Genomic DNA, 24,520 nt, shown 5'->3' on the forward strand with positions numbered 1-24,520 from the left:
AAGGTATGAGCCCCAGAGAAAGTGGTGCCCCTCGCTCCACCGGGGCTGGACTGCTTTTCAAGCGCCTCCTGGCGCGAAATGTCAATGGGCGGCGTGTCGCGCCACTATGGCGCCTGGGTTATGTAGTCTGCAAGGAGTTTGCAAGGGCCGGTATACCCCCTCGTTCGGCGGCCGCAGATGAGGCTTGCCGCGGCTGAGGGGAGGTATGGAAGGAAGATGCCCCCCGCCGAAAACTGCAGGAACAAAGGTATGAGCCCTAGAGAAAGTGATGCCCCCCGCTCCGCCGGGGCTGGACTGCTTTTCAAGCGCCTCCTGGCGCGAAATGTCAATGGGCTGCGTGTCGCGCCCAGCTATGGCGCCTGGGTAATGTAGTCTGCAAGGAGTTTGCAAGGGCCGGTATACCCCCCTCGTTCGGCGGCCGCGGATGAGGCTTGCGGCGGCTGAGGGGAGGTATGGAAGGAAGATGCCCCCCGCCGAAAACTGCAGGAACAAAGGTATGAGCCCCAGAGAAAGTGATGCCAAGGAGTCATTTTAGGGTTCAGGGTGGGTTACGAATTGGGGTGCCAGGGGCTAATTCTAGGGTTCTGAGTGGGTATGGGTTTTGGGGTTCCAGGGGGGTAATTTTAGGTATCATGGTGGGTATGGGTTTTGGGGTACCAGGGGTCATTTTAGGGTTCAGAGTGGGTGTGGGTTTTGGGGTGTCAGGGGGGCAATTTTAGGGGTCAGGGTGGGTATGGGTTTTGGGGTGCCAGGGGGTAACTTTAGGGTTCAGGGAAATAATGGGTTTTGGGTGCCATGGGGTTAATTGGTTAATTTTAGGGTTCAGGGCGGGTATGGGTTTTAGGGTGTGAGGGGGTTAATTTTAGGGTTCAGCGTGGGTATGTGTTTTGGTGAGCCAGGGGTAATTTTAGGGTTCAGGGCAGGTGTGGGTTTTGGGGTGTCGGGGCGCAATTTTAGGGTTCAGGGTGGGTATTGGTTATGGGGTGACAGGGGGGAATTTATGGTTCAGGGTGGGTATGGGTTATGGGGTGCCCGGGGGGAATTTATGGTTCCGGTTGGGTATGGGTTATGGAGTGGCGGAAGGAATTTATGGTTCAGCATGGGTATGGGTTTTAGGGTGCCAGGGATAATTTTAAGGGTCAGGTTGGGTATGGGGTTTGGGGGGCAAGGGTGTAATTTTAGGGATCAGTGCATGTATGGGTTTTGGGGTGCAAGGGGTAATTTTTAGTTTCAGGGAGGGTATGGGTTTTTGGGGTGCCAGGGGTGATTTTAGAGTTCAGGGCAGATATGGGTTTTGGGGTGCCAGGGGGTTAATTTCAGAGTTCAGGCTGGTAAGGGGTTTTTGGGTGCTGGGAGTAATTTTGGGGTTCAGTGTGGGTATGGGTTTTGGGTTAATTTGAGGGTTCAGGGTGGGTATGGGCTTTGGGGTGCCAGGGGGGTACTTTTAGGGTTGGTATGGGTTGTAGGGTTTTAAGGAAATGGGGGTGGGTGTGTGTGTGTGTGTGTATATATATATATTATGGCGGTGGTGTTGGGCGAGTAACCACAATAAAGGAATATTTAGCACGATTTTGGGTCTGCATCGTCTCTTGGGATTCGAGTCCTGTGTGCTAGAGGTGAAATCAGGATATATATATATATATATATATATATATATATATATATATATATATATATATATATATATATATATATATATATATATATATATATATATATATATATATATATATACACACTTTACTAAAAAAATAAACCATTTACAGGGATATATAAACCTATATATATATATATATATATATAAACATATATATATATATATATATATATATATATATATATATATATACATATATATATATAGATATATATATATATATATAGTGTTTATACTTAACTGTAAAATAGTTATATTTTAAACCAAAACTTTTACCACGCATATGCCTTTATTGTAAAGGCATATGCGTGGTATGCACTGGGTAACAGTACTTGAGTTGTTACAACCGCGTTGTAAAGGCATGCATTGTGATTGCATGTCTTGTAATGTCATACATTTGTGCGATGCTGAAGCTGCTATCCTTTCATCCATCAATCCAACTATCCATCCTTTCTGATTTCAATTTACTCTGCCAACCATACACCCATCCTTTTAGCCATTATCTCAGATATTTATTTACTCTACCATCCCTTCACCAATGCATCCATCCTCTCACATTTACATTTACTATACTTTCACCCTTGTATCCATCCATTCTGATTTTCTTTTACGCTGCCATCATTTAACGATTTAATTGGGATTTACCTAACCCACACAAAGGCCACTTTGTGTGGTTTAGCGTGGTTTAGAAACTCCAGAGTAATGAGAGGCAGAGCATTGAGCTGCCTTGAGTTACCTTGCGTTGGGAAGTCGTTCCATGGGTGCAGCTAGGGCATTCCCACACACCTGTCTACGGATTTCACGAGCACATTGTCCTCCTATAGAAGCAATTGTTAATGAACTGGCGAAAAAGGGTCGCCACCTTGAAATGGCATTGTGAAAATTGGTTACATTGTGTTCCTAAAGTGCTTTGTAGTAAAATATATTAAATTGGCCTTTTAATTCAGTACATTCTGTTCCTTTTTCATAAGACAATAGCATATAAATGCATCAAATTAACAAAAATGTGTGCTCTAATTGTTGTCCAGTTTCAAATGCAGAATTCACCACATTTATTCTCAGCTTGACCTGAGCATTAACCGATCCTGATTATCTGCCATTTTAGCTCTGCCCCATTGATTAACATTAGCCACGCCCCTTCATTTGCCATGTTAGACCCCCTGAAATTAAGATCTAGTTGCGCCCCTGACAAGGCGGTATATGCTGTAAGAGAGATGAAAGAGGAAACTGGCAGTTATGGATCAATGTAGATGTCACTTATTGAAAGTTTAAAGAAGTACAATAAAAAATAGTGCTAAAAAAAGTTAACATGTGAGAAAGGTTTAACCTTGCGCAGCACCCTAATCTCTATGTGCCAACCCCCTGTTCCTTTATCCAAGATGGTGTGTCTGGGCAGGCCAGCAAAAAACACATACGTTTTGCCACAACCCACATCAACTAAAGATACATAATCCAGCTCTGCCCCAAAACATAACTGCTAGTAGCATAAGTAGGGAGTCAAGCGGCATAGTGCCTAAAAAAACAAAGTGTTCCATATGTTCTTTGCAAAAGGTGTCCATCTTACGCACCAGTGACCAGGCCCTGTACACTGATTACCAAACAGGATTTTGTACTGAAGGATGTACCTCGAGCAGGTGTCCTTGGATATGCACTGATGGCTCACATTGGTGCCATAGCTTGAGGTTGAGCGCTATGCTGAGCATTTCGGATTTGGCACGATTGCCACATATGACGTCATCGGCGGACGACTTCTGCTGAATCAGCTGCTTTGCTTATATTCTGTCTATTGCGCAGCGCAGCCCTCCATTGCGTGAGGGGCAGTAACTCGGACTCTTCCTGTCTTGAGAGCAGTTTGCTGTTTGGTTTCCAAGAGCTTTGCTCCCTTACCATTGGCTGTGCGCTGAGCTGCCAGCAGAGTGTCCAAGGAGCTGCCAGCAGCGTGTACAAGGAAAGTCCTTGGGTTTTTACTGTCTTGTCACAGTGGTAGGCCAGCCTGGAAAATGCCGACTAGGTCTTTGGTTGCATTATTAGACCCCAGCTGATGCCCTGTCAGTTCCAGCTTCTAGGTTAGGACTTGGCCATCTTGGAATGTGTTATAAAACGCCATTTTATCTAAAAGTGTCCTGGTGCATTGCTGCCAACAGGGCCATCGCAAGTGCCAGCAGACTGGAGCCGCCTCCAAATACTTCTCTGTGCATTGATTCTGTTAGGAAATGTCGTGGGCCCTCATGGTGGGTGACCCAGGCCACACCGAGGCTTCTTATTGGCCTGGGTACCAGTTGAGTTCCATGGTACAAAACCTACTAATGGTCTTTCCTCCAGTTCTGATTTCATAATGACTACCCTTTCATGCAACTTACTCTGCCCCAGCTCGGCCAGCTTTTCACAGCCACCGGCCTACTTCTGGGTTTTTGTTTACCATGCACCAGTGCACAGGAGCCCTTTGGCCTATTCCTTTGGTAACTCCCTGCCTGCAGGTGAACCTAACCGCAGACAACATGACTTCATCAGAAACAGCGGCCCGCCTCTGGTAGTGTTTGTCTGGAGAAGGAAAGAAGGGGCTGGTCTTTTACTCACAACATGTGGATAGTTAAGACAATCAGAAGCAATGAAGTCACAGTGGAATATGTTATATTTTGTTCTCTGTATAGCAATAATGTAGGCTGTATAATTGTTTTATTATTGTGCGTTCCTTGCCTTACAGTTTTAAATGACAATCCTGGCTTTCACACTGTAATCCCAGGGTCAGATTAATGGGTTGGTAAAGTTCCTTATAGGGATTTCAGAGATGGGAACACCTGAATATAAACAGGCTCTTGGAGGTTCACGTATGAATGAAAAAAAGGGGCTAGGCAAAAAAGTAATTATTTTATTTTCCATTCAAGGCAGTTTGGTTTTAATTATTTCTTTATTCAAGGGTTCACCTCACAAAGCATTGCCACACTCCAAGCAGATGTACAAAATGGAACAGTCCACAGACTCTTCCTGACCCTACAGCTGGGTCTGGTGGCTCAGTGGACTAATGCATCCACTGCAGGGGCCTGTATTCGTTCTCATGGTCACAGGTTAAAATCCTGGCGGGTCCACTCAGCCTTTCATCCATCTGAGGTCGATAAAATGAGTACCATTGAGTTGGGTAACAATACACATCTGTTATTCAGCGCCAAGATAACCCGTCGGGGTGAACGTGTGCTTTACAAATACTCATGTTATGATCCTAAGTTTTGAGATGTAAGAATAGTTTGGTATCTGTGTCCCCACGGGCGAGCTACTGGAGAGGTCCAACCCAACGAGGTGAAAACCTACTTTGAGGCTGTTGACAGAAACATTTACAGCCTTTTCCACACGTCTGCATTTCTAAACTGGAAACATGAAAACGTGATAGGTTGAATGCTTGAATTAATCTCTTCCACTGCTGATTACTTGGGCTTTTTCCCAGGCCATCATTTGCTTGCCTGCCATACCAACTCAAACAAGAAGAACAATATGTAAATCAGCCCTGATCCTCCTCCAATAGGAACAGTCCAGCCCAAGCTCCCAGAACAAGTCCCCTCTCAACTGGGACACAAGCAACCCCAGACCGGTTTCACCCTAATTATGCCTCGACATTGAGGCGCAGCTTCAGTCCCAGACAAAACTATTCTGCATTTAGCAGATTTCTGTCGAGGGTGGTACAGGTTAAAAAAAGTAGTCAGGAATGAGATCCCGTTAGATTTATTTATTTATGAAGTTTTATATAGCGCGAACTTGATCCCGAAGGATATCAGAGCGCTTTACAGTGAGAGGGAGTGGAGGAAAAAGATCATCACCTAGTTGTTTATTGCCTTTCAATCTAACACCTAAAAAAAGACATAAATTGTGCAGGAAGTACAGGAAAATACAAGAGCACCCCTGCTTGTACAGGGATGTTAGGGGAAGGAAGACCACATGGAAGTAAAGTTCACACTGGAAGTCAAAAAAGAGCTTTTGGTGACACTTCAAACCTCCTGCAAAACCCTGGGGGCCACTAAGCACATGTAATAGTAGAGAAAACAGGTGAGTTATAGGAAGAGTTTGATAGGCAGTACTTGAAATGAAAATAAAGAAGAGCTGCTACTCACTATCCCAGAGTACCTGTTTGTGGCTGTGAAGTGCATGTACTCTCCCATTAGGAGTATTGCACCTCTGCTGAGAAGTGCAAGTACTCTCTCTCAAATTAAAGAAGTGCAGCTACTGAGTAACTGACAATAAGGGACAGTTTAAAGCACTGGTAGTACGTGTATGTCTACATTGCATGTGCATAAGAGCTTAGTGAATGAAGTGGATAAGCGCACTGCAGATTTGGTATGCACTGATCCAGGTGTAGACATGGTTTTTTAGGATTTGTTTATAATAGGGCCTATAGCTGCCTAGCTAGATGACTTTATTTGCCCCTGGGTTGCTTGTGCCACATAATTAAGACACTTAAAGTACTGTAAGTTGTACAGGCTACTGAATACATCCCCAGAAATATAATGGTGATTACTGCTTGGAGATCATAGCACACACCACAGCTGTGCATATTTGGAGACTCAATTCAGACCCAACCCTTTATATTGTGCAACAATGAAAGGCGAAAGTGAAGTATTTTGAAAATAATTTAGACTAATTTGTTCTTAGGAAGAAATTATATTAGTTAATCCAATTGCTTTCAAAAGAAGCAGTCATCTCTACAAAGAACACAATGAGCGCGATTCACAAATATTCTGCTATAACTTACTCTTATAGTGCTTCTGAATATCAAGAGTATTCCAGGCGTACTCCTGACTTACTCCTAAAATTCCTAAGCAAACCACGTTTACTAAGAGGGTAAATGAGAATAACTTTATTTAACCACGATTCAAACGCTAACTTATTTTAGATGTATTGGGTTGGTTTGTATGTCATGTACTTCTGTTTTGCCTGATGTAGCGTTTCTGTTGAGCCCTGAAGCCATGGAGATGCTCTAGTGGGACACTATAAAACCAATATTTCAAAAATATACAAAAGGCACCAGACCTAGAAACTATAACACAGAACTAAACTCTGTATAGCATTATGAAACCCTACATGTCACAACTGAACACAACAAATATTGGTACATGAATAAGTGTGACTTGCTCTTTTAATATGCCTGGCTTACTCATGAATTTCAGGACTAAGCAAGGAGTTTTCCTGGCTTACTCCTACAATTCAGGAGTAAAGCCTGCATAAGTCACAGCAACATCTTTGTGAATCTGGTACAATGTACAACCACAAAATAATTAAACGTAAACCCTCAATAAAAAAGACTAAAATAAGATCTATATGCAAAACAAAACATATATTGCACCTAATAAAATGTAAAACAACCTAACAAATCAGAGCTACACTAAGTTATGGTAAACTAACTGAAACAAACCTAAAGGCACAACAAGAGTTAACGTAATGAAATAGAAAAGCAAAATAAAACGTTACACCATAACAAAGCTTTATATAATCAAAAAATACAATAAACTAAAACTACATTTAAAAACAAATATAAGGTAACAAAACTAAAGTTAAAAAAAGTAAAGAATAAGTCTCTAAATTAAACGAAAGGTGATGAACCTAAAGTAACTGAAACAAAACTATTCTTAACTAAACACAATTTACCACACTAGAACATCACAAAACAAACCTTCACCAAACACATTTTGATAAATGAAGACATCCTAACGTTAGCTTATTGTCTAGTCAAGAGATGGCTTATGAGACCAAGGTACAGTTCTGCTAAGAGGGCGCCAGATGGCAGCATCCCCCTGTTCTTGGCTGTGCTGCCGCAGTACAACACGCACGCGCTTACTTTGGGTACAGAAGAGCCCGGCCCACCCCGGGGTGCACTTGCACTCTCCATCGTAGGCGCTGCAGACGGCTCCGTTGTGGCAGTTGCAAGTGTGGATGCAATCCGGACCCCAGAAACCCGACGGACAAGCTGTAAAATAAATGCCAAAAAGAGTTCCATTTACTAGACACACCTCAAACAAGCAAGAGCGATACATTTGAAAGGACAAGTGAAAATATTTAAACAGAATATAAAAAATAACAAAGTTATAGATCGCAAGGTATTTACTGGGTGGAAAATGCATAAACCTCTGAATAGTAAAGTAATGCACGTCATCGATATGGTTGCTGTATATTTCAGAAACAGTACACTTAACACTCTAATTAACGTTGTCTTAACCTTGTTCGTAAAAAAAGAAAAGAAAGTATAAAACTTTTTTCTACGAATAATAGCGTTTTAAAAACGACCGAATAACATTTCAGGCACTCCAAAAATAGCCTCCTCACTTAATGTACTAAAAACTAGTTTCCCATTTTAAATAGGTAATGCCAGCTCGTTTCCAAGCTGCAGCACATTTAACTACAAAGATCCGACGTTTTCATTATCAATCTGTAAGATTTATTAAGGAGTTATAAAACTAGATGACAGTATTTAATTAGAAGCAATAATCATTTACCGGACATTAACGCCCCCACCTTTCATTTCTGGGTAAACATTGTGCATAAAAACGGACTGAAAATCCTCGTGGTGATTGGAAGTTACTCATGAAAACTCACCTAAAGTTGAAAATGGAAATCATTTGTTTTTATTTTATTGGGAATAATCCTTCACAAAGCAAACACAAGGAGATGATGGACCGAGCGCTGAAACTTTTCAGACACTCAGCTCCAGTCACAGATCCGGGTTGAATCCATCATTCTTCAGTTCATTTCGCCACCTCAGTTAAGACTCAGCTGTATGTAAATCAGACTTGACCCTGTGCCTCATGGGAACAGTCCAGCCCATACTGCCAAGCCAGGTCTTCCCTGAACCGGAAACAAGCTTCCTGGGACCAGTTTCAGGTTAACACCCTTCTTTAGGCAGATTTGCATATGGCCATGTCTGAACTGGGGTGGTGTGGAGTGCAAAAAAACCATGGATTTAGGCCCACATCGCTATACTGGGGTGAATGTATGTTTTTGCATTTGTCACCCCGTGATTCCAGTCGAGGAAAGACATGGTTTGGCAGTTTGGGCTGGACTGTACCCATGAGGCACAGGGTCAAGGCTGATTTGCATATGGCCATGTCTGAAATGGGGTGGTGTGGAGTGCAAAAAAACGATGGATTTAGGCCCAGATCTCTGTACTGGGGTGAATGTATGACATGTTCTGCATTCTGTCCATCAACTGTTGCTTTTGCATTTGTCACCCCGAGTGGGATGGGTATGCTCAGACGTGAGTCCCATGCTCTCCACACCACTGGAGTCAAGCTATCCTGGCTGATGATGGCTGACAGCCAGAAACCAGTCCTAGGATGCTTGATTCCGGTCCAGGAAAGACATGGTTTGGCAGTTTGGGCTGGACTGTACCCATGAGGCACAGGGTCAAGGCTGATTTGCATATGGCCATGTCTGAACTGGGGTGGTGTGGAGAGCAAAAAAATGATGGATTTAGGCCCAGATCTCTGTACTGGGGTGAATGTATGACATGGTTCTGTATTCTGTTCATCAACTGTTGTTTTTGCATTGAACACCCTTCTTTAGCCAGGCTAGCTTGAATCCGGTGGCAAAGTGAGCAAGGGACCGTAGGGTGAACAAAGCAAACACAAGGAGATGAAGGACGGCACACTGAAACTTTTCAGGCACTCAACCCTCAGTCACAGATCTGGGTTGAATCCTTCATCATTCTTTAGCTCACTTCGCCACCTCAGTTCAGACCCAGCTATATGCAATCAGTCTTGACCCTGTGCATCATGGGAACAGTCCAGCCCAAACTGCCAAGCCAGGTCTTCCCTGAACCGGAAACAAGCATGCTGGGACCGGTTTCTGGGCAACATCCTTCTTCAGCCAGGCTAGTTTGAATCCAGTGGCAAAGTGAGCAAGGGACCCACGTCTGGGCATACCCTCCTAATTTAGGGTGAACAAAGCAAATACAAGGAAATGATTGACGGAGCGCTGAAACTTTTCAGACACTCACCCCCAGTCACAGATGGGTTGAATCCTTCATCATTCTTTAGCTCACCTCGCCACCTCAGTTCAGACCCAGCTATATGCAAATCAGTCTTGATCCTGCGCACCTCTAATCTGGAGCTGTGGTCAGATTATTTACCGGCATTTCCCCGATTCCTGTTCTTCCTTTCGGTGTCATGTGCCTACGGACGGTTGTGGTAGGTGCGTCTCTTTGAATTTCAGAGATGTAATGGCCGCTGGCACTAGATGGGGTCACATGTGGTATGCCCTGCCCTGGGCAGGCTCTCCGTCTGCGTCATTCTGTCCAGTTATAAAGCCTGGCCTGCAGTGCTGCGTCAGTTCCGATGCTGAGGCCTCCTACGCAGCACAACTTCCTTTCTGCAGCACTATCCTAGCACGTTTGACGCCGCCCTGTGACGTCACGGTTCTGTGGGTGCCGTCGTCGATGCGCCAGGGAGACCGTCACGCGGCTGAGTGTCTGCCCGGTCTTTCTTAGTTCCGGGTGGGTGACTGACTGACAGCGTAATCCTATTATTGGCAATAAACCTACGCTGAGACACATGAAGGCTGCCTTTAGCTCTTAAACTGTCACTTCGTTAAATGTTACAGTGGCATCGAGAGTAAAAAGAAAAGCGAACATTCACAAGAAGGCAAGCACAGGGAACAGGAAGGGGTGCAAACAATGGAGACTGTCTTGACCCCACCAGTCAGTGCCATGTGGCACCAGTCTGACGGGGCAAGCACCAGAGTGGCGCTGTCCGGAGAAATGTTGTGAAGAGCAGAATTGTGCCGCATCCATTAATTCTATGTAGAAAGAGAAAGATGCTGCCATGTGATGACCCGGGCAGGGAAGCTGCATGGGCATCACGCTGCCCTGTCCCAAATACGTGTAAACTAGGCCGCTGGGTGGAGATGTCCAATGTGCTGTGAGGGCCGCTCTTTGGGCACTGTAGGGGTTACCGGAACTATGGTGTCCCTGCATGTTTGTGCGCACTTTATTTTCTGTTAGGGCAGTGGGGGTGGGGATGGGGGATCTTTAAGCGTGAATGGCGTGTGGGATTTTAGCTAGTTTTTTGTGTGCCAGAAAGTTTGTCCCACTTTGGCTCGCGAAAGGCCATGCCTGAGAGTTCCAGGCTGCCAGGCGTGACTCCTGCCCAATTGCGTTGCTCTGCTCCTTTGTTCGAAGGGTCCCGGACCTCTGGCTTTCATGTGGATAGCTGGCAATCAGATCTTGACTGTGAAAATTAAAGCATAGATGTCTACACGTCAGACTCTGCCTTTGTAAAGGACGTTACTGTGGCGCCTGAGCCTGGTCAGACACACGCTGCGAGGAGGCTAGGCCTTATGTGTGGAACGTAGCAAGAAACGGCACACACACAGTAGTAAGGATACTGGGCTAAGACCGCAAGGGGTCTTACGCCTCTTTATTTAACGCCTCAGGTCAGCCCGCCCTCAGGGTGCGTGCGTGCAAGCGCAGTGTGCACGGGCCGGGTGGAACCGTCACTATATCCCTCCAATCTTTTAGATACTAAGGTCCTTCACATTTTGCAACCTCAGTCCTTCTTCACGCACCACGCAAAGTCCTTTAGCTTTTGGCTGGGGGAAGGGTTCAGCCGGAGACCATACCTCTGGCTCAGCGAGTTTTTTTCTATTCCTGACCCCATGGCTCTTTCTCCTGCCTGAGGGGACACGGCCCCAGGGCTCCACTGTTCTCTTCCTACTCCTGACTCCTCTTCTTATTGACGCGACACTGGCGCGGGGCTGCTGATGGGAGTACTCATTGGGGCTGTTCCCGCTTCTTCTTTGGACCCTCCAGTTGCACCTTCAGCTGGCCCGATGTCACACACCACTCTCTTGAACCAAGATGTGTTCCTGGTGACCACATGATTCCCACCCATGGCCGACACCATGGTCCCCTGTACCTTGATGACTTCCCACACCTCTGGCTCATATGGGGTGCGATACTTCCACCCAGGGTAGCGGTCTTTCACGATGACCTTGTCACCAACTCGGATGTTCATCGATCCCGCTCTCCGATCCTGACTTGCTTTGTCATTGGTTGTTTTTTTACCTTAAACCACACGAAAGATACCAAGGGTCTTATCTGATTATGTTAGTGGTTCGAACCTACGTAGTGTCCCAAGTCACACATACCAAGAGGTTATTTAAGGAATTTGAACAGGAGAAGAGAAGAAAGTGCGAGTTTGAAAATAAAGAAAAAGTGTACCCATCAGCCCACACAGTAGTGGAACTTCGTCATCTGGGTTTTTTTGTTAACAGCTGGTGTCCGGTAAGCTCTTCCACAGGAGAACTCCTGAGGCTAGCTAAACTTGGACCTGCCGGTTGAACCATCAACCGAAGAAGATGAGAGTTTAAAGGCTGAAGGGGCAAGTTGCAGTGCTCAAAATTGTGAAAAGTGTGAAAAAAGAAGAATACCGTGATAAAAATACCTGTCTTGATGTCTCAAGAAACTTTATTAAGTGCACCCATCAAGACGGTATGGTTAAAAGCAGAGTGGAAATAGTATGGAAGGAATTACTATTCACCATGAGTGATATTTGGCCATCACTTAAAAAATAAGACCTCAGTCTTATCCGTGTTAAGTTTTAACGTGTTTGAGGTCATCCAAGCCACGATATTGGAAAGACAGGTTCTAAAGTTGTCAAAACCTGAGGGCGAGTGATCTTTAAGGGAGAAAATAAGCTGAGTATCGTCAGCATACAATATTACTCTTACCCCCAGAGACTCAATTACCTTTGCTAGGGGTGCAACGTAAATGTTAAAAAAGAGGGGGCTAAGGGCAGATCCTTGGGGCACCCCGCACCCCCCCTCCATCTCATCCGCACAAGCGTTGGACAGCTCATGGGATCTGGTGAGCGCAAGGATCTCGTCCAGACTAATGCCCGGTTGGCGAAGTATCAGGCGGCGCAGTGTCACTGACCGACATCCTCGAATGACTTGAGCCCTGATCTCTTCTCTCTGGTCTGGCAGCATGCAAGAACTCACCAGCTTCCGTAGACGAGCGTGAAAACATCAATGGTCTCAGCCTCCTCTTGAAGCGCGTGTCTGAGCTTGAAGCGCTCGAAGACGGGGTTTATTTGGGAGTCAAAGTGCTGGGATAGGGCGACCACCGTCCCGTTACAGTCGTCTGGTTCTATGTTAGGTAGTGTCTCAAATAAATCATACAGCTCACCCCCTCCGTACCACATGAGGAGTGACCTTTTTACCTTCCCATCGGTCTCCCGCACGCCCACTAAGTAATGGTCACGGTGGCCGATCCGGGACTTCCAGGGTGCTGCAACATGGCAGGGTCGGAGAGTTCGCTGAACGGTGGAAGGGGGGCAGCCATGGCCTGGCCATGCCGAGTCTGGGTCGGTTGGGGTAGCCTGCTGGGGAATGGGCGGTTGCACCACAGGGGCACTACCCCCTCCATCTGCGTCTTGCCCACTCATCCTCAGTTGCTCAAGTACTGGTAATGCTCACCAGAGTTGGCAGCAGGACAGGCTGCAGGGCGCAGGCCGACGCGGGCCGTCGATGGCGTTGCCGCTACTAGGCATCGGTAGGCTGGCGATGTGGGTGCTCCAACTAGTGGTGATGACCACTACCGTGAGGGGTGCTCAGAACCCAGTGGAATTAGCAGCAACAGTTCAAGGTGTGTCTTGTGTTCAGCCACTGCCCTCCTCGTGGGTGACAGCTTGCTGGGAGGGAAGATCAACTGTTCAGGAGAAAGCTGCGCGTGTCTACACTCCCTTTTTGCCAGTCCAATTGCCTTCTGCAGCCAATATACACGGCTGAGGGCTGGGGCATGCATGCATGTTCTAAGCGCGCTGCGGTGCCTACTACTTTCACTTTCGCTGAGTCTGGCGAGTTCGGCATACCTTCTTCATACCGGCCTCCGGCTTGACCACGTGACTGTGGGAGCCGTGCCACCGCCGGGGTGCAGCCTTTATTCCTCCGCAGCTGGGGGATCGGGCACAGCCAGCACGGTCGCTCGCAGGGCAGGGCCGGCCTCAACTTCAGGGCAAAGTTCCAGGTGCCGACGACTGCAGGCGGACAGCGGCTCAGTGCCAGCTGGGCACCCGCCGAAGATGCACCTTCTCGCAACAGGCGGCGGTGATGAGCGGGGTGGGCTCCCGCCAAGGCAACACGCACAGATCCGGCCGAGTGGACCGCAAACACCATGTGGAGATCTTCTTCGGCAGTGACCAGTCGCGACCACCGGCAATGGGCAAGCAAGGTAGGCGAGGCAATATCGAGGCTTGGGTGGGACCTGCCTCATCATCAATGTGGCATCTGAGCCTGGTCAGACACACGCTGCGCGGAGGCAGGCCTCGGGTGTGGAACGCAGCTAGAAACGGCACACACACAGTAGTAAGGGTACCAGGCTAAGACAGTGAGCAGTCTTATGACCCTTTATTTAACCCCTCGGGTGAGCCCGCCCTCAGGGTGCTTCCAAGCACAGTGTGCACGGGCCGGGCATGAAAGGGGCTTAACTATCGTTTACTGCAAACTTGCTTAGTGAATCCAAGCTGATCTGCTGTATCCTCTTTCTCAACTAGGCTGAGTGGCGGCATAAACGATGGTAGTGCTTCCGCAAATTCTCTTTCAGACCTTCCTCTTCAGCCTCTACGGATGATACTGTCTTTGCAAACAGCACTACAGCATTTTGTCTGGTCTGATGGCCAGCCCTGCATGCAAAAGGAATTGAGTTAGTGTCCTCAGAAGCTGGGGGGACTGGGCATTCCGAGCTTGCTTCCTTACTTTTATGTGGCGCAACTTCGGTATTTGGTTGAAGGGTCTCAGGCAGAATCTGAGAAACCCTTGTTATTAGCAGAGTGGCGGGCACTCTGCTATGGAGGATTCCATTCTTGGCCGTTATCCACTGTTCACCTGGCCTCTATTTGAACCCAGTAACAAGATTGGTCCTGAAGATATGGGATAGCCAGTGGTCCGGCAGGGCCTTTCGTCATTCCTATCTCCTCTTACCCAGGTAGTGGGTAATCCAGATTTTTCCCCGGGTCTTAATTGAGTGGCCTTTAGGATATGGGAGGAGATGGGATGCTGCTCTATTGGACATTTCTTTGATGTCGAGGGTCCAATATCTTTTGATAGGTGACACCAAGACTATGCTATTCCTGAAACCAAAAGATTTAATTACAGATAAGGCATTGTCTTCTGCATCCTCCGATAACGGAAGCTGCGCAGAGACATCTAATGAGGTACCAAAAGTGGCTCCTAATCAAAAATACAGATAAACACTTAATTACGGATCTGTACGTTATGCTACTCCATCAGGCAACCAGATCGAAGACTATAGCGCAGATCAGATGGGAATCGAAATTAGGTAAACAGCTGTCCCCCAGGAAGCGGCAGAAAATATACTATAGACAGGGCGTACAGCCAGCAACACAGTGAGACTTTAACGGAGATTGGCACGTATTTACAAACTCAATTGCCTAGGTTTCCAGCATATACTATTCTAGTGCTCCCCAATACACTAACATTTCCACTTAAATCTTGCAGGGGCCGACACATGGGTCTGGCACTGGGGGTGGCACATCAGATGATGATGGCACATTGGGGAACAGATAGAGTGCCAACTCGGCCGGGTTGGCTTCACGACATGTGGCATCTGCTAGGGATGGAAAAGCTCACTTTGACATTAACAACACAGGGTGATTCTTATTAAGAAAACTGGAGGCCTTTCATCTCACTTCTTTCTCTGGAGTTTACAGAACTGACCTGTCCTCGATAACTCAGACTGCTCCGTTTGACTGATATAGCACCTATATTACCAGTGAATGCCCCATTTCCGTAAATGTCTTTCTGCATGCTGTCATCTTTAATATCTTTGATTATGTGTTGAGTGCTGGTGGGTGGGGTGCTGGGTCTCGTTTTACTTGCTATACAATGAGTGACACCTTGTGTTATCTCGCTTATGATATTGATGTGTACTGTTTCTGTAAAAAAAAAACACATTTAAACCATAAAAATCACATTTAGAGGCACCTCTGCTACAAACCTATGTCCAGTCTCTAGCATCTGCTGATATCTAGGTTCTGAGACAGCGGCATTGCTTTCACAATGCTCCTCTGTTCTGACTCGCGCTACTTCGATTATGACACGCTACTTTTAAGGAAGGTTTGTGTAAACGCTCATACCATATTTGGTGCTTTGAAGGAGGGCGGAATTAACTTTCACGCAAAAATCAGATTTTAAAAATTTGAATAAATGTGTTTTTAGGTCTTACCTGAATAAAAAATGCAGTGTTGTGGTTCTGATATCAGAAGGCAGAAAGCTCCAAATTGAAGGATCGGGGTAAGAAAAAGAGCAACCCCTGGTTTCGGATTTGCACATGCAAGCCACCTTTAAGATATGGAGGCCAGAAAAAGAGAAGAGACCTGGAAGGAACCTAAGAAGGGAGGTGCTGACATTAGAATTGGGGGTTGGGAGTAAAGGCACAGAGGGATTTTGAGGATAGCTTTAGAAGCCAGTGTAGTTTGCAAAGAATGGTTGAGGCTCTACTAAAATAAGGGGCAGAGGTAACAACCCTGGCCGACTGGGTTTGAAGGCATTACATTTGTTGGCATTGACACTTACTCATTCCTCTGTATACAGTTACAATAATCAAGCCAAGACACTTTTAGGGCAGATACAATAGATTTACAACCTTCAACAGTTAGAAAGATAAGCATTTTCCATAATTTGCACATCTTAATGGTGCATGAGGCTTCCACTGCCAAGACTTGTTCAGAAAAAACTAGGTTTTGAGTCAATGTTGACTCCTAGACATTTTACTTACGGAAAATGTGTAGCACATGATCCTAATTCTGAAGGTTAGGGTGTGGTACTCCGCCACCCACCACTAGAACCTCAGTCTCGTCAACATTAAGATTGAGCCAATTTTCCTCATCCTATAACTTACAGCATGGGATGTTAGGAGATGTGGATCTCACTCACCCACGAAAATAAGTTCACTATCATCAATTTAAAGCTGGGGACCACAGAACCGCATGATGGGTGATCAAAGGGCTCACATAGTTGCAGAGGTAGGGTGACTGTGCAGATCCCAGGGCTACTGTACAGGAGCTTATGTGATGGAGTCTAAAATCACTTTTTGAGTCCTGTTCCTCAAAAGAATGAGGAAGAGCAAGTTAGCACTTGAATGCCCTGCTGTGGAAATGTCTTATAAATTAAGAGCACTAGCATTGTTCAAGTCAGTAATTATGTGAAGATCATCAATGGCTGCCACTAGAATCGCCCCTGTGATGCGTGGGAAATAAGGACATTATTACTTTTGTCTAAAGAGGAAAGTATTGAGGCATCCACAGAGAATGACTGAATGAATTAATTCGAACAGCACAGCTCTACTCTAATGTGTCCTGACTATATTCAACATCCCAAAAACGCTGAATGAGTAAATGGAAAGTGGAGGACAGGTATGTTAAAAAATTTAACATACTGTACGCGGAATTAAGTACTGTATAAAGGAAGGGGCCTTTCTTTTGCATAAGGTATGATAAGCCTGGGCACTGTGGGGTATATTACACGTTGATAAACTGCTTAATGTAGTACTATCTGTGATATTGCCCCATGTGAACCAATTGCCAATAAAAACAAGTTTGACAAAAAAAATTAGTTTACAGCTCTTTTTAAAAGATCATACGAACAGAGATCACATGGAAGGGGGATTGTTCAAAACAGTCGCAGTCTGGTAGAGAAAAGAGTGTCTGTCTAATGGGGCAGGAGAGATTCCTGAAATCACACGATGAGCCACAGAAGATGATCTTAAAGACCAAGAAGGGCAGTATGAATGAAAACAGTTTGATTGGGCCAAAGGCTATGAGCAATGAACCTCACAAGGCCCAAGATGTCGAAAGTTGCCTGCCTCTTCAAAGGAAGCAAATGCAACCTGTCAATTGTGAGAAAACCACATTATGGTGAATAAGGCAGTGTAGATGTGCTTCAGCATTTTGAATAACCAGCAGTCAAGAGAGTAGGTATTTGTGGTAGCCTAAGTAAAGATAACACCCTTGATCTAAATGTGAAGAATGTACCACAGCTGGCTTCCCCACAGGGGTGGAAAGGGAACTATCTTTTTAAAAGTTAATAGGAGGAGAAAAAAGACTGTGTTCACTTTCTTCACTTGGGGAACAAGAGATAGAAATGTACTGTATTTAACCCACAAAACGTGAACATTTGTGGCTGGGGACGATGTGCTACGGAGAACGTCCAGCCACCACACCATGGTCCAGACAGTAAGAGGCCAGCCAAAACTAAAATCTCTTTATTTGAGTTACACTTTAACCTCTTTGCTGCGGATGACGAGCTGAGCTCGCCATCAGCCATGGTGGTCGTGTACGGATGACGAGCTGAGCTCGTCACGTAACGCAGCTTTTTCAAATTTGCCGCACCCAGCGGGCAAAGCCGCCGCAGCGATGCGGTTAAGAGCTTTCCTGACATCCAGAAGGGTAAAGGCATTCAGCTTCTGAACTGAGCAATCATACATGCTTTACTGCTGTCCTACTGAAGAAGAAATTGGGTCCCATCAGCATAGGCCAAGAACGTGAACCAAAAAGACCCTATCAAGACCACCATGTTGCCACATTGGCGGGGCTCAAAGATGATCCAGGCGGAACTCCACATTCTGAAGAGCAGCAGGAGGATTGAAAATAAAATAATGCAACTACTTCAATCTGGTCATTGATTTAAGTTTGAATACATGTTAAGGTCTGAGTCCTTATACCCAAGTTAGAAATCCCAAAGACGATCCACGAATGATTGACCTTAAGTGCAACCAAAAGATTCAAAAGGATCAAGGATACAATATAATCTAGAGCCTAAATAAACACTGCTGTGAGCGTGACTGAATCTTCCCAGAAGAGTGTCTAGATGAAAAGAGGATTCTAAGAACATTAACAAATGAGGATTTACAGGTTTTTAAACATATTTTGTTGGGTGAGGGCGATTGGATGACATTTTGCAGGACACTCTAAGTCTGAAGAAGGTACAGAAACCAGCGCTCTCTTGTTTCTGTTCCTTTCTAGTGGCATGAAAATATGCCTACTCCTTCCTCACATTTGATTCACAGTCTCTATGTTCCTCTGCCCTAAGAATTCTCCTTATCACCAATTGTATTCAGTGTTTACAGGAGGCCTCTGTCTGTCAAGATCAAATCATTCAGCTAGGAATTTTGTTTTGTCTGCAGACATTACTCAGATTTTCTTGAAATTCAGTAGACACTTATCTGAGGTCCAGAAGCCTGTCCAGACCTGTCTTCTCATATCCAAGACTGGATGAGTAAACATTTGCTAAAGTTCAATGGTAGGAAAGCTGAAGTAGTGACTATAGTTCAGGATAAATTATAGTCCCCTCTGCTCTGACCTAATCAGATGGGTTCCCGGCCTATCCCTGTTTATAAAGTCAAAACCTTATGTGTCTTGGTGGATAAAGACTTGCACTGGGGAGAGCAGATAAACTCTGTAATTTCCAATTATGTTCTACATATGAAACTATTAAAACAAATCTTGTCATTCATTGCATCATTAGTGCCAATGGTCGATTCAGCCATCTTGTTCGGACTATATTAAACAAATGCCGGTTATTTAGGCCTCTCCACAAGGGGAATTAGGAAGCAGCAAACAATCCCAGATATGGCTGTGCCACTGGTTGTTGGCTTGCAAAAGTTCAGACCTCTATGCAGTTCGGCAGAGTCTACACTGGCATCTGGTGGCCCTGCAAATTTAATGTAAAGACCTTTCTTATGTTAACCAGTCTCTTCATGGTCAGGAAGCCAACTGTCCACAGTGACTGAGCATCAGTGCCATCCCGCTCGACTGCAAAGCCGCTCGACTGCAAGCCGCATTGCACAGCTGTTGAGGAGGGCAAGAGTAGAAAGGGCCCTTGCATGAAATGGCATGCAAACTAGTCGTAACTTCTTCGAAAGGGAAGAGAAAAGCTATCAAGGTCAGCATCTGGATTAGCTTGTCAATCAAAGGATCCATTGATTTTGAGAGGAAGTCGTATGAAATGTACTGTGGTCTGCAATGAAATACTAATTAGTATCCCTATGCTGTTGCCTTTGGAACACAGAAACTCAATACATTTCAATGGGGAATGAGGCATGCCAGTTTCTCTAGAGAGATTATTCAGTGCCTGATGGGAGGAATATAGCCTTCCTGTTCGCTGGTTTGAATCCTGAATAGGTGGATCTATCCTCTGGTGGTCGACAAAGAGAATTGGGTAACAATAGCAGTGTATAATAACTCAAGGTAATTTAATTTAAATTCCCCAAGCAAAGTGTTTCGATTTCGTCTGTATATCCATGTGTGAATATAAATACATTGCATAAACTGGTTTAGGAAAAAGCCTTCCAGCACTATGGAACGATGGAGTTATTTTCATACTGTATGAAAAGAAATTAAACTATGCTTAGTAGGCATCTTATTGAGTAGAGCATATACTGTGGCAATTTGTTTGTAATCTTTTGAACACAAGTTCCAATTTCAACACCTTCACTCTGTGGCACAGATTTTTTTTTATTTTGCCTGCAATCTATTCTAAGACCCTCTCAGTTGGTTAATGCACCATCTGCGGGGATCCACCGTGCAAGTCTCGCAGATAGCCGCCCTAGTGAGATAGCTCAGAAAGTACTTGGTAAAAAAATGTGTTTGTAACCTTCAGTTTTCAAATTTCGATTTCCATACGTGGTCTACGGGTATTTTACCTGCTGCAGAGCTGTGCCTGAAGCCTGCAGATCAATTGGCCCAACCCAAAAATATAGCTTACATGGTAAGTGTTCCTGCTGCTGAGACACGCCTAAATCCTGAAGCTTATTTTCAGTAGAGCCTTCACAAACTTGTATCCTTCAATGTTTGGCAATACAAAATAACTTTGAATTGGGCAATAGTAACGGCCTAGGCCACACGACATGGGCACCCTTAAGTTCCAGTTGAACCAGTTCCAAATAGTTATTTTAATTTCTCAAGTAGAGAAGAAGTAACCTTTCAGCATTTCATCTGCATATCGATTCCACTACAACACTCTCCAAGAATAGCAACTCCTACCTTCACACCATAGATAGTCGAAAACAGGGTAAGCTTGGAACTGGTGTCTCAGTGAGCTAATGCATCCAGTGCAGGTGTATCTGTCTTAGACCTCATGGTCGAAGGTTCATATCCTTGTGGGTCCATTGAGCCTTTCACACTTGCATGGTCAATAAAATGAGTGCAACTGAGCAACAATAAACACCTGTTTTTTTTTCTTAGTACAGAGATACCCTGCAGAGTGAACGTGGACTTTACAAATATGCATTATATAGAGCAATGAAGAAGTGGTTCCAATTCCCTACTGAAATCGCTTTTGATGAATACATTATTTAATGTTCCCAAATAAGGAAAATCGCGACTTTCCCTCCTAAAGGGAGACGCTTGAGAAGTACACACAGACACATCTATCAATCAATATATGTATCAATCAATATATCTATCTATCTGTCTGTCTGTCTGTCTGTCTGTCTGTCTATCTGCATATATGCTGCCTGCTCTTGCTCCCATCAGTTTGAGAGCCTAGGACCGTGAAGGAAAGTATAGTCTAGAGTGCCAAGAGCGCCATAACGCCATAGGAATGCAAACATACACCAAAGAGGCCCATTAAATGGGCACCCCTCCACAAGCTCATACTGGGCACCCACACATAGCTCACAAAAGGTTATTTTTACTCCCCCAGGATTCCGGGATTTTTCCTACTCTGTGGCGTCAATATTAGGCCAAGAGTTTGGCCATTGGTTACGCAGTACAGTTGTTAACAATTAAGCAGCTGGAGGTACCAATCCCAGTAGAGGAACAAGGAACCAAAATCTATTCAATTGTGATTATTATTCCCAAAGTGGCATTGGGTTTCACCTGATTATTGACTTGTCGAGAGTCAACCTACAGATTTAGAAGATTCCATTTAAAATGGAAACTCTTCTGTGAATCATTCCTCTGATAGAGAAAGGAGCTGTCATGGTAACCATCAATCAAGTGAATACCTGTCTACATGTTCCAGTAGCAACATGTCATAAGAGTTTCCTATATTCATGGGAAGTATTATCAACTCGGTATCTAACACTTTGGTCTTTGATCTATCCTTGTGTTGGTAGTATCAATCAAGGCCCTTCTACATCTTCAGGGATAATCCCTGTTCCCTTCTCCGGGCAGGATCTTCATCTGGGGTCATATTCAGATTATCTGGGTATGCTTGTTCTCCCTGCAGTTGTGGGAGAAATATTGAGGTGGACTCTGGTCTCTTCAATAACCTGTCCAATGTTCCAACCCATCTGTGGATAAGGGTTCAAGGATACACTGCTTTGTGCTTTTTCACTGTCCCTTGCACCTGCCTGCAGTTACGACCGCTTCTAGCACATCTTCATCAATTTTAGGAACAGGAAATGTCCCCTTGTTTTTAGATTCAACTGCAATGGGGATGGATCCTGCTTCCCTTCCCAAGGGGTTCGCTCTAAATCCATATGTCTGTGGTGGTAACAACACATTCAGTTTCAGGGCAGAGGTCCCTCTTGACTCAGGAAAGCTAGTCTCAGATGGAGAGTACGCATTCCTCAAATTGGAGAGAACTTTCATTGGTGTTTCATGTTCTTCATAAACTTGGGGATCTTTGTGTTCTGTTTAAGTTAGGCAATGTAGTATCTGTACCCCACATCAAGGGTAGTTTTTAGGTCTCGGCTAGCGTGGCTGCGTACATGCGCAGCTCGCTTGGCGAGATTTTATGTTTTTTGGGTAGTTTCAGTAAAGGGCTTTAAGACCCGCCCCTCTTTTCCACTGGCCGGCGTCACCGTTTATGCTAAACGGTGGCCAGCCATCCATTGGAAAAGAGCTTTTTGTAACGTAGACTTTTCTCTTTTTGAGAGGGCCCACTTGGACGGGCTCGTCTGCCTTCCGTGCGTCGTGAAAGCTTTCTTATCTTTATGGGGCCATGTGTTTAAACACATGGCCCCATTAAGACAAGAGGTCCCAATGCTTGCAGCGCTGTCCTTCTTTCACTTTCGGGACCGCGCTTGTCTATATACCCATCGTTTGTTCTTCCTTGTTTTTTTTTTTACAGTGCACTTAACCCCTTGTTCACCGCTGTTTGCGAGCGGCATCTTCTTGCGGTTCGCAGGTCACACATGGCGAGAGTTTGCGCAGAGAAGACTCTGTGTTGTGTATTATATTATTCTGGAAAGCAGGGCGGAGGCCCATGGAGCCCGCGACCTTCAGCAAAGGGTCTTCTTGGCGCTCATAACGGGAAACCACCCTGATAACTCGGACCTGATCAATTTGAAACGTCCAGATTTCGGGGTGCAAGTGAAGGCGGCATTTTGGGCAAAGTGGCTGGGATGTGTCACAAGCCAGGGCCTAGACACTATTTATAGCAGCGGTTAGTGCTGGGCCCATACACGCGACGCACACAGACACACACCTCCCTCTTCGCAGCGCCACAGTGACTTCCGTTTGCCCGGGGGCAGCAGGAGCTCAGGAGGAGCTGTACTCACCAGCTGTACACCTTACCAGAGGGCCTGAGAGGAGAGTTGGCTGCACCGGAGGCTGGCCTCGAAGGAGCAGAGTGAACGCCAGCCCGAGTGTCACTTCCCCCAGTGAGCCTGCTGGGCCAGTTGCATTGATACAGTTCTACTAAAACTAACCCCGAATGCCAGCGAGGGATGGCAACTTCTGCGCCCGGCTCTCTGCCCCACTCTCCGGGCTGGGGAGGGTGAGCGGTCCTCCCCCCCCCCCCACACCTACAGGGAGGGGCGAGCTGTGGGAGCACCCGCCGACCGACCTGTAGAAAGGACGTGATTCCTGGGGCGGTTAGCGGTGGCTGTTGATGGTGAGTTATCTCGGTGGGTTAGTGCGTCTGCTGCAGGTGCGTGCATGTGTCTGGAACAAGAGGACACAGAGAAAATAGCCAACCCGAGGGTCATAGATTGAGATTCTTATGGGTCAAGCCTGCGGGAAATACATTCAGCGCCGCAGACATGCGTTAAAAGCAACACCTCTTTTTTTTGGGTGGCGGTGGGATCCGAGGAGAATGGGAGAGTTGGTTTGGGCACTTTCTCCTTTCAACTTCCTCATTTCGTAGGAAAAAAAAGCCAAAATGCTGGCATTTGTAGACAGGAAATGTGTTTTTTCCTGAGGTGTAGTGGTGTTTACATTTGACTTCGCCTCGGGCCCCTTTCACCATTCTTGTGTTTTTCCCTGCAGTGAGACAGGGATTATCACCCCGTGCCTATACAGTCGGAAGGAAAGGACAAGCAGCAGAGGGGAATTCGGTCAGCATACCCTAGAGCTGCTTGGTCAGTGTCACTTACTGATCTGGGCACTGTCGCCACATAAAATATGTCTGAATTTGGGGCCACACCTAAACGCTGACCTGTGCGACCTTTTAACTGGGTGCTCCCTTTTCACCTCTTTAAAGCCCCCTCCAACTCTTCTACTTTGTTAGGAATCCTGTTGCTAAAGGAATTATGAGAAAGTGTATTTGATAAATCAAATGCCTCTGCTATACCACTTTTTGAACTGCTGTATTTTTGGAACAGACCTGCCTTTGTTGGCACAATGTCGTAGTCTGGGGTACTGGAATTATGCAACAGAGGACGACCATATATTATGCAGCAGTATTGATTAAATTATGCAGCATTATGCAGCACATTTTGTGATAGTATCAGTTCATTTTTTTTGTTGTTGCAATTTTTGAGACATGGTAACTGAGTGGGCAAACACTTCACCTTATAAGTATTAACACCCAAATATGGCAATAAACCACTGAAAGATGACCAGTCGTGCCACCTTTTTATCCGTCACGTTTTTAGTAACTTTGTTAAGCAGATGATGGATTCTACGGCAAATCCATAATATT

The 24,520-nt window shown here is 45.5% G+C and overlaps 1 protein-coding gene across 2 annotated transcripts in view; it reads right to left on the bottom strand.

The window, feature by feature from the left end:
* The window catches only part of MEGF11 (multiple EGF like domains 11), a 1,355,792-nt gene that overhangs the window by 117,404 nt on the left and 1,213,868 nt on the right, over positions 1–24,520 (bottom strand). For both annotated transcript variants that reach the window (XM_086957988.1, XM_086957987.1), the window contains exon 16: positions 7,479–7,607. In XM_086957988.1, coding sequence (XP_086814114.1) covers positions 7,479–7,607 — 129 coding nt within the window. The remainder of the gene's footprint in view (positions 1–7,478; positions 7,608–24,520) is intronic.

The sequence above is a fragment of the Lissotriton vulgaris genome, chromosome 2_1 (assembly GCF_964263255.1).
Source record: "Lissotriton vulgaris chromosome 2_1, aLisVul1.2, whole genome shotgun sequence".
NCBI classification, from domain to species: Eukaryota; Metazoa; Chordata; class Amphibia; order Caudata; family Salamandridae; genus Lissotriton; species Lissotriton vulgaris.